Source organism: Cucurbita moschata, unplaced genomic scaffold, assembly GCF_002738365.1.
Source record: "Cucurbita moschata cultivar Rifu unplaced genomic scaffold, Cmos_1.0 Cmo_Scf00017, whole genome shotgun sequence".
NCBI lineage: Eukaryota > Viridiplantae > Streptophyta > Magnoliopsida > Cucurbitales > Cucurbitaceae > Cucurbita > Cucurbita moschata.
This window is the reverse complement of record NW_019268533.1, coordinates 2,410,840-2,421,954: the sequence shown is the minus strand read 5'-3', so window position 1 is coordinate 2,421,954 and position 11,115 is coordinate 2,410,840. Positions and strand designations below refer to the sequence as shown.

General features: G+C 36.7%; 1 protein-coding gene and 2 pseudogenes across 1 annotated transcript in view; all 3 read left to right on the top strand.

Annotated features, from left to right (window-relative positions):
* LOC111455599 (RNA-binding protein 28) overlaps positions 1 to 1,995 on the top strand; it is a 10,173-nt gene extending 8,178 nt beyond the window's left edge. The window contains exons 16-18 of the mRNA XM_023097325.1: positions 578 to 746; positions 826 to 955; positions 1,140 to 1,995. Coding sequence (XP_022953093.1) covers positions 578 to 746; positions 826 to 955; positions 1,140 to 1,795 — 955 coding nt within the window. The 3' untranslated portion in view covers positions 1,796 to 1,995. The remainder of the gene's footprint in view (positions 1 to 577; positions 747 to 825; positions 956 to 1,139) is intronic.
* Positions 1,996 to 3,096: 1,101 nt separating this feature from the next.
* On the top strand, positions 3,097 to 6,927 carry LOC111455606 (annotated as a pseudogene).
* A 686-nt stretch (positions 6,928 to 7,613) lies between these two features.
* Positions 7,614 to 10,194, top strand: LOC111455608 (annotated as a pseudogene).
* The last annotated feature ends 921 nt before the right edge of the window (positions 10,195 to 11,115 follow it).

Here is an 11,115-nt window from a genome sequence, read left to right as displayed (position 1 = left end):
GGGGGGGGGGGGGGGGGGGGGGAACAATAACCATCCTTTCCCATCGAACAAAGGAGTACAAAATTTCGAAATGGTCAAACAAGAGGTCAAAGAATGAAGCAAAACAACAACCACTGAATCGTTCCTCACTGAAGATAAATTGTGCAAACGAGGAAATAGGGAGTAGAGGGGTCTATCTCTCAATCACTTATCCTCCTAGAAAAAAGTATCATTCCCATCAACCACTAAACAATGGACATAAAGAGGAAAGAAAGGAAGCCCCTCAGCAATACCTTTCCGTCCAACCTTCCCCCGTGCTATTCATTCAAAGGGGAGCAGCCCATGTTAGGACCTTATGCCACAAGGAATTGGACTCATAATAGAAACAACATTAGAACTGTTAGCATTACATGGGCATATAACATGTTTATTATTTACTTCAGTGTTAGTTTCTAATGTGAATACATTGTACTTAATATTTATGTTAGATTATTTTAGAAGTATAAATATTTTTTCCTTTTCCCTTTAGAAAGCCCAAAGCTGTAACGTTTTTATTTTGTGGCTAACCGAATAACACTTTCGCCCATCATACGTGCAGGCTAGAAAAGAAACGAATGACTAAGCTTCAATCTCCGAATTTTCATGTTTCAAGAACTAGGCTCGTTATACACAATTTACCAAAATCAATGAAAGAAAAGGAACTTCAAAAACTTTGCATCGAAGCTGTTACCTCGCGAGCTACAAAGCAAAAACCTGTGATTCGCCAGGTTTGACCTTTACAGAAATGTAGGAAATCCATTCGATGTTATCGATATTTTTTCCCTAACTTTTAATCTTATTTTGCAGATTAAATTCTTGAAGGATGTGAAGAAAGGAAAGGTCTTGACAAAAAATTACTCTTGTGGAGTTGCTTTCGTCGAGTTTTCTGAGCATCAGCACGCCCTTGTAGCCCTGCGAGTTCTCAACAACAATCCAGGTAATAATTTCTCTCATTCAATAATCCTTAATTCTCGACGCCTCTAAAATTAGTGTGACGAGGCAGCCCTTGAAAAAAAATAATGGTTCTTTGATCGCTGGAACCTTACCTTGTGGTTTTAATAGGAGCAGTAGCATAGTTTGCACCTTATCCTATTCTAAAATAAATATCTGGTTTCTTGTAGAAACTTTTGGCCCTGTGAATCGCCCGATCGTAGAATTCGCTGTAGACAATGTTCAGATGTTGAAGCTACGGAAAGCGAAGTTACAAGCTTCGTATCAGGACAATACTGCCAACGTTCCGAAATCACTGCATCGTAATGCTGATACAAATGCTGGGGATATCCATTCAAACAAGACGAACTCCAGAAAAAGGAAAGCAACAGGCGATAATCGTCCAGTGAAGGAGAAAAATCGCAACGAAAACAAAAATGGCGATCATGTATCCAATGATATGGCGATGGAAGAAAGTAGAGACAGAAAAAAGAAGAAAACGCGTCCAGAAAGTGGTAATAATACAAACGAGTCACTGAAACAAAAACCAGAAGGACGAAGATCAATGCCTGAAAAATCGAGCAAGAGATCGGCACCCATGGATACTGTTAAAACAAAAGCTTCTCAGGAGGCTGATGTACAACACAAAAAGAAGGCAAAACATCAAGTAGAGCAGCACCAGAGGAAGAGGGCAAAGAAAAACAAGTTACCAGTAGGACAGGACGCTGTTGATAAACTCGATAAACTTATCGAACAATATCGATCCAAGTTCTCGCAGAAGAGTTCGGATTCAGCCGATGGTGAAAAGAAAGGCTCTAAACAGGTTAGAAGATGGTTCCAATCATAAACAGGTTAGAAAATTTTGCAGGATGGCTACGATTGTTCCTTCGATCATTTGATGTCACACCCACTTCTTGTTTGTTTTCTATTGCTATGAAATATGTATGGATAAAGCTTAATCGCATAGGAAGTGTAACATATAGTATTTATTACTTCCATATTTTGTATTGGATTTTTTTTAAAAAAACATTGATTAATCATTTAGTGGGAAATTTAAATTATCTTATTTAAAATTTAAATTTTGTGTTCTAAATCTTGTGTTTAGTAGTTTCGAGAATTTTAAAGATATCGAACATCAAGGACTCATTGTGTAATTTTATAAGTTTTGGGATTAAATAGGTACAAATTTCAAATTCTTAAAGGACTAATCTGCAATTTTACCCTCTTAAATAGGTGAAACTAATTTATTTGAGAACCATTCTTAATTTTATATTTAATAAATTAAATTTGTGTCTAATAAATTTATATCGACATTTTTTTAAGGAATATATATATTTTTTCTATTAAATTGAATTTTGTGTCTAAATTTTTGATTATATACACAATATATTTTTTTTTATTACAATTAAAAGTTCGTTTACCCTGAACAAGTAGTGTCAGCAACAGTAGACCCCAAAGATAGTGGTAGCTGGGCAAAGCCCGCTTTCTTCGCTCCGCGAATGTGGGGTACCTTTTGGGTGTGGGATGGATAGCGGTAGCTAGGCAAAGCCCGCTTTCTTCGCTCTGCGAATGTAGGGCACCTTTTGGGTGTGGGATGCTCGTTTAACCTCTGTATTCATCTCGTTCCTTATTTACTTGGGTGAAATCCCGAAAATTTAGAATTCATTGGATAAAAATATTATTTAATTACATTACACATATTTTTAAATCCATTAAAAAAAAAACTTCGTTTTTAAAAAACTAAAAAACTAAAAAATTGAAAATTGAAAATTAATAAATTTATTAAATAAATTGACAATTTTGATAAAAGCTTTGTAATTTAATCTACAATTTAATGAATGTGTAAATATATTCAAATACAACTTATTAGAATTGTAAAATATATTTTAATTACAAAATGAGTTCTTAAATTAAAAAATTGTGCCTAAATTTTTTTTCCAATATATATGTCAACTTTTAATTTTGTATTTAATTGTTAATTTATAATTTTAAAGGTTAATTAATTTATTAAATGTGAAATTTGTGATTTTATAAGTTAATAATTAAATAAATAAATAAAATTAAAATTTAGGGAATAAATTTATAATTTCGAAAAAAGAAAATACTGTTACAAAATCTGGCCTCATTTTCTCCGCCGTCGCGAACTATTTTTGGCTTTGGCATATGCTGCCACGTGACAACCAAATCCACTCTTCCGCCGGGCACTTCCCTTTTCACCGACGATATTGCAGGTAAACTCCGGCGACTAGATTTCCGGCGAAATTAACTCTTTATGATCATCCTGTTACTTCTTCCTTTCATTAGCTTCTATGAAACTTCTCTCGATTTTGCTTCTTCTCTTCTAATTCCAGGGCTCGCTTTTGATGGCCAAACCCAAGGCTCCGAGGCAAACCCTAGATTCTTACACTGTCAAACGCATCAACAAAACCATCAAAGGTAAAACAATCCACTCTCTCTTCTTCCTCTTCTTCTTTTTTGTTGGAATCTTTCAGATGGTTCCGTTTTGGCGTCTGTTTCTGATCTTGCGGAATTTTTCGGACTTTTGTTCTTAGCCGGCGATTGCGTGCTCATGAGGCCCCCCGAACCCTCGAAACCGTCGTATGTAGCAAAGATTGAGAAGATTGAGGCTGATTCTCGTGGGGCCAATGTGAAGGTCCATATTCGCTGGTATTACCGGCCGGAGGAATCAATTGGCGGTCGGAGACAGTTTCATGGGTCGAAGGAGTTGTTTCTCTCCGACCATTACGACGTTCAAAGTGCCGACACCATCGAGGGGAAGTGTACGGTTCATACATTTAAGAGTTATACCAAGCTTGATGCCGTCGGAAATGAAGATTATTTTTGCCGCTTCGACTATAATTCCACTACTGGAGCTTTCAATCCGGATCGAGTGGCTGTGTGAGTTTCTTCTAGAATTCATATAGTATTGCATATTCTATTGATGTGTTTGGCATTAAGTACTACTGAGATGTGATCATTCTGACCTGATTTCACATGGGAAGAAATTGGTTTCTTCAGGTTTTCTGTTCATAACTCTCTGAACTGATGTTCTTATTGCCATTTTCATTGTAGGCATGTCACATTTTACTTAAAGATCGATTTCCTTTCAGGATTCCATTCTTTTTACTGTATTATACACATATGTTCATATCTCACGTTAGCCATTTGAGCTCATGAATCTTCTTTTTGCGCATAGCTTTACCTGATTCTCCTGGTTCAAAATTTCAGTTGATTTTTTGTTGCAGGTATTGCAAATGTGAGATGCCTTATAATCCCGACGACCTAATGGTTCAGTGCGAGAGCTGCACTGATTGGTAAGCTGACTGTTTATGATGCTATTGATTTCATTTGCAGCCTTAACACATGCTTGTAAAGGTATTTGTTGTTCATAGTGGCGTGCTCGTGTTCTATATTCAGGGCATACGGAATAGTAAAATAATCACAGTAAAGTTCATGAAATTTAGCCAGTAGTATAATAATGAGCTCTCTATCTTTCAAATCATAAATTTGAAGTCTCCCATCTTGATTTATAAGTACATCTATAAACATGATCCCCTGTTTTCCCAGATTGGTGGTACTTTCAACTTTCTTATATTAGTGATGGAGTAAAGATTGTAAGATAGAGTTTCGAAAAACAATAAGCGATTAGCTAAACGAATAGTACGGTTCCAAATGCAATGTTTCCAAAATGCTGGATGCACTCTGATATGTTTCAACTCGAACAATAAGCTTTAATGAGCTAATTTATATCATGAAAGGATATCTGAAATTCAAGTTTTTAAAGTTTCATATAAATCTTTTCTTATTAGAATCTTCATTTGGAGGACTTTACGTAAACCTGTTTGCAATTACACCACATTGCTTCTTTTCTTAAGATTAGTATTCTTTCTGTAACCCCATTTGAGAGGGTTTGTGGGCTGCTATTGGATGTAATTCTTTTTTTTTTTTCGTAGTTATAAGTCTCTTTTATTGGAGACATCCTCCAAGTTTCTCCGTTTCGGAATAATCTATATTTGGTTTTTTGTAGTCATCTCTCATTGGCAACCCCTTAAACAAGGGAAAAAGAAATCATGTGGCTTCAGCTCTCTAGATCTATTTTATGAATCTAATCTTTGGTTGGAAAGGAACAATGGGATTTTAATGGCAAGGAAAACCATATTGACAAATTCTTTAACAACGTTTATCATCAGCCAAATTATACTTTTGGTTCAATAGCTATAGTTTAGTTGAAGTTTACAATAATTGGAGTGTTTTTGTGATCTTCCATGGTTTGGGTCTTAGTTTTTCTATTTGTAATTTCATGTCATTTATGAAATTTTCTATGTTCCGCCTCCCCTTCTCCCGTCCTTCTAGAGCTTATGGGTTCTAAAGAAAACTCGTCTTCTAGGCTAAGTTGAACATAGCTTCATTGGTTAAGACATTATATTCTCGATTAAAAAGTCAGAGATTCAAATCTTCCACCCTTGCACGTTGAACTCAGAAAAAGAAAAACATAGAATAAGATAAAACCCGTCTTTTAGAGCTGGTCTTGAGTGGGCGAAGCCTTCCTATAGATTGTTGGACTCTGTCATTAGCATAATGTAAGAAATTGATCCATATGGCATATATTAACGAGGAAATAGAACAATAAAACTATAGAATTATTTTTCAGGAAATGATTTCGAGTACTAAATCTGCTTTCGTTTTACTTACCTTTGAGGTTTCTACATCGATTCTGCTAAGATATTTTGTGAATCATTTGCCTAATGTATGGCTTTAGATCATAAAATCTGTATCTTAAAGCGGATGATATTCTTGATTTAGGTTTCATCCCGCTTGTATAGAAATGACTGCAGAAGAAGCTAAAAAACTTGACCACTTCTTCTGTGAAAGCTGTTCTTCAGAGGATCAAAAGCTACAGAGTTCACAGTCTACATCTAAATTTGCAGAGACAAAGGTATTTCTGAACCTGCTGAAAATACATGCTCTTTGTTAAATGTCACTGTTTCGAGATTCGGGATCGAACTTTATAATCTAATTCCATGTTGTGATATTTTAAACTATCCCCTGTTTCATAGATCCTTAACGTAGCATGTGACAGTCGTGTCATGCACATACTTTTTTGGTTGTTGGTTGAAGTTCATTCTTATCTTAGGTATTTCTCCTTGTTTGGGTGATAGAATGGGCAGTATTTCTCCTTGAAGAAGTCATATTGCTTGACTAGAAGCTAACAATAAAGGTAATGTAGATAATAAAATGGCAAAAAGTGGATACCACCTACTTAAGGTTTGATATCCTTTAATGTTTCGTTAACGATCAATGTGTTATGGCTGACAGTTGTCTCGTAAAATAGTTCAAAAATGTCACAAGCTAGCTCGAACACTTACATAACTAACTTGGAGACCTATAAACACATGGAAGTGTTACTAGCGGTGTACAAGTTAGATAATCTGGTTCAATCGTTTATTTTGTTTTAGTTAGTTTCGTTCATGAGTATTTAGAGCAATAATTTTAAGTGTGGCTATTACTTTCCAGCTATGGGAATATGGTCGTCATGATGAATATATGTTTTAACGTTATTTCAGGTGGATACAAAACGACGCCGGAGGTGATGATAGTGTAAATATACAAAATACGGTGACTTAGAGTCGTTAAGAACCAACGAGAAGAGCATCTAACTTTCTAATGAGTTGGAAGAAGTGCATATAGATGTAGGATTGTGCATATACTACTAGCTAGCTCTAGAGTGTTGACATTCATTGCAGGTAGAAAGAGACAGGTTTGAAATGTATCGAAGTTCTTTGATTACAATGAACTAAACCGAACCAAACCGAACCGTACCAAACCAAATCCTTTGTTTCATTTCCTGCAAAACTTCATGTGGGGTTGTTGTGTGTTGGGTTTTCTTTGATTAACTTGGTGTTGTTGTTGGGTTATTGAAGAAATTTGGTTTAGAATGCTAAGTTACTCCTTAAGCTTAACCATGGATTTATTGGGTTTTGTTTGTTGAAATTACTTAAAATTATCACAAAAAATGCCAATTTATTGTATGCATAACTTATTTTAGTTGATTGTGATCGTGAAATTTGAAGTTTCTTGGTGGGTCGAGAATGTTTGATTTATCAATTTATTAGATAAATAATTAGAGGCTCGTGTAATTCCCGGTGAATTAAGCAAATACTAGGTTGGGTTAATGAACTTATTCAACGAAATGTTTAGTTTACGTTTCCACTGTGCTACTCTTTAACTTGTTATTACTTTTTTTTAGTATAACAATTAAAATATTAAAATTTGAACTTCTGACTTCAAGAGAAGTACATGTTAATTACGGTTGAGTTATGTTCACATTTTTATTCGAAAATTCAATAAATAAAATAAATATTTTTAAAATTTTAGAAGGAAAATTTCCAACAAAAATGGAAAAATTAAATAATTGTAACAAAAAATTAGATTTAAATCAAATAAAAAAGTTATCCCTAAATTTAGGGGAATCCGTCCCCACATATATTAACGAACTGAAAATGGCGGGAAATTGGATACCGCTGACGTTAACCAATCCACACCGTTGAATTTTAGTGGGACCCACGGGATCTTCTGAATCTATGGTCATAAATCGCAGTCGAAAATAACTGACCATACAAGACTGTGTTTGGAAAATTATCCTTTAAAAGGACCGCTAGAATCACATGGATCGGAGTTTCTTTTTGTTCGGCGTGATCGCCGCCACCGCCGCCGCCGCCCTGTGCTCATCGGAGCCTTTGGCCTCACCGCATTCCGTCGAATGCGACGGCGATACGCTGATTCGTCAAGCTGTCAACGATGGAGATTTCAAGCGTCTCCCTCTCGGAGCGGAACATCATTTTTCGCTCTTCAAGCGAAGGTTCGGGAAATCATATGCCACCGAGGAAGAGCACGATCTTAGGTTCAAGATCTTCAAGGCTAATATGCGACAGGCGCTGTGCCAGCAGTCATTTGATCCGTCCACCATTCATGGCGTCACTCAGTTCTCTGATTTGACCCCTTCCGAGTTTAGGGAGGCCTTTCTAGGGCTCCGAAGAAACCGTCTCAGGCTTCCTGTTGATACCATTACGGCTACGATTCTTCCTACGGAGAATCTTCCGATTCATTTTGATTGGAGAGAACGTGGTGCTGTAACTGCTGTAAAAAATCAGGTATCGTACTATATCTCGAATCTCCTGTTTAATGGCGATTTTTCAAGTTTTAGGCGTGTTTTGATTCTTGTTCTTATGCTTCCTTTCTGGAGGATATACGCCTATTCCATTTGGTTACCTTTGATTTCTGTTTTTACATGAATTTTAATCTGTGGAAGTTTGAAGGACAATTGTTAATCTGAAATGCACTTATACTTGTGTCTTCATCCATAGTTCTTACAGCATATATAAATATTTTACAAGAAGCTGATTGTATTCTAAAGCAATTTCTTTGTAACTATCTGCTATCTTACCATTTGGGGTTGTTTAAAAGTTTAAAACCAGCTTTGAACATCTAAATTCGATCAGGGATCTTGCGGATCCTGTGGAGTTTCAGTACAACCGGTGCTCTTGAAGGTGCTAACTTCCTTGCGACAGGGGAACTTGTTAGCTTAAGCGAACAGCAGCTGTTAGATTGTGATCAGGAGGTTCGCTTCCTTCTCTATTTTAAATAGCTTTGTAATTTCTCTGTTCTTCTCACTTCCACGTATAAATTGATCTTGATAGCTATGTCATAACTTTATTTGAATCATTTCTTGTGGATGTCGGAAACCTTAATCTGTAACGGCTCATGCCCACAGCTAGCATATATTGTTCTCTTTAAGCTTTACCTTTCGGACTTCCTCTCAAAGTTTTTAAAACGCGTATGCTAGGGAGAGGTTTCCACACCCTTATAAAGAATGATTCGTTCTCCTCCCCAACCAACGTGGGATCTCACATAACTCTTGATGTTTCCTTTGAATTTTCTCCCAGCTTCATTGATTTTTGTCTTGGGTTACTGTTAATTTTTTCAATCACTAGCTAGGAATATTCTGGTGATTGCTTGGTTTGTTTGTTCTTCTTGTTTTGATGATGATGGCTGCGAATCTTGTTTCTCACAAAATTTATGTCATTTGTGCAAAATCAGAAGCTATTATTCATAGGTGTAATGAGGGCACGTTTGGAACTGATGTTCAAAATCACTCTAAAACAAGCTTTGAATCATTCAAAATCAGTTTGAATTGTATTCAACTTGCATTTAAAGGTGTAAAATCAAACACTAAACTAATTTTGAATGATTAGAAGATGTATGGGAAGATGATATTAACCATTAGGCTATGGTTAAAGGAGAATCCATGAAACCTTTTAACTTCCATTCATAACTTCTGCATATATCTTCTGCACATGGCAGTGTGATCCAGAGGAAGCTGGTTCCTGTGACTCTGGTTGCAATGGTGGCTTGATGAACAGTGCATTTGAATACACATTAAAAGCTGGTTGCGATCGTGAAGCCTGCAAGTTGGACAGGTCCAAGATCGCTGCATCAGTTGCCAATTTCAGTGTTATTTCACTTGATGAGGATCAAATTGCTGCAAATCTGGTGAAAAATGGCCCACTTGCATGGAAAATACCCCATCAAATCATATAACTTTCATTACTCTGATACATATTCGATATGTCCTTAAGAACATCCAATATGGATCTAACTAGAATCAGCAGCTAAATTCTGGGTTTTTTTTATATACCTCAATGCAGTTACTATCAATGCGGTGTTCATGCAGTCATATATAGGTGGAGCATCTTGTCCATTCATATGTTCAAAGAGGTTGGATCATGGAGTTTTGCTGGTGGGTTATGGCTCAGCTGACTATTGGATCATCAAAAACTCATGGGGAGAAAATGGATACTACAGGATCTGCAGAGGAAGGAATATTTGTGGAGTTGATTCCTTGGTGTCAACTGTTGCAGCTGTTCATACCCCAATTGCAGCAGCAGGTCAGTAAATTGGATCTCTCTTAACCCTGTAATTGATTAAAATGTGTGAATTCTAAGCCTTTAGGTCCCTCCTTTTCTTTCTTTCCTTTTTCTTATTGGATTCATTATTGTTCTCCTGTTCCATAAAATATGCCAAGAAACCAAAATAATCTGGTTCATGTACATTCCCTTCTTATACTATCACATTTTAAATGAAATGAAAGAGATTCAAATTGATACATAACTGCCCCTTCTATTTGATTACTACTGATTGGATAAAAAAACAATTGTGGAATATAGTATTCCAACTTTCGGGATGAATCGAAAATGAAATAACTACCGTTGTAGGATTCCAACTCTCGGGATGAATCAAAAATGTCCCTAATGAAATATTTATTTCTTCTTTTTTATGAAAAGAGAATAGTTGTCACGACCCGGAAAAAAACATAATCCTTAAGTCGTGACTAACATTGTATGACATGTAATGTATAAGCGAGAATTTCAAGGAAGTCATTTGTTTCAAAGAAAAACGTATCTTTATTAAAAGGACATAAGTGCCCAGGTAAAAACAAGAAAAGAAACATTAAGGTCAAAGTGAACTATTCAATATACTAGACTGACGCCCCGGGACACGCTTCCTCTGTGACAACCCACATCGATCGACGCGCCCTCTCTTGACTCGACGCCTCACGTACCTGAAAAAAATAAAGGTATAACAGGAATGAGTATAAAAATTATACTCAGTAAGCCACCTACTTGTAGGCTCTTATCGCACCCTAAACTTAGCAGACGATCACGGACTTTCCTTTGGCTCTAGAACAACTGAATCTGGCCTTACCTCATTAGGGCTTACTCTCTTGGAACTTATCCCTTTGGACTTCTTTGGTTCTTAGACCTTTTATTTAAACCCATAGAGTTCCTTTTATGCTAACCTGTGTTGGACTGGTGCCTTACGAGTGGCTACCTCGGCATGGGTATGAGATTATCTGGGGTCTTGCCTAGGAAGTGAGCTGCAACCCCCTAGACCCATGATAATCCCCCTGTATTTGGGAGGGCTACCTCCCCTATTCCATCCAGCTAAACGGTCAATTACGACGTGGGTATCCCGTTTCCCATACTAAACGGCTATCGAGCAATCGAGTCCTGATCAGGAACCCGCTGGTCCCCCACGAAGCTATATCACCATCCACACACAAGTAGCCTAAGGGTACTCTAAGGATGTTTCATGTGCCGTGATGGTCTG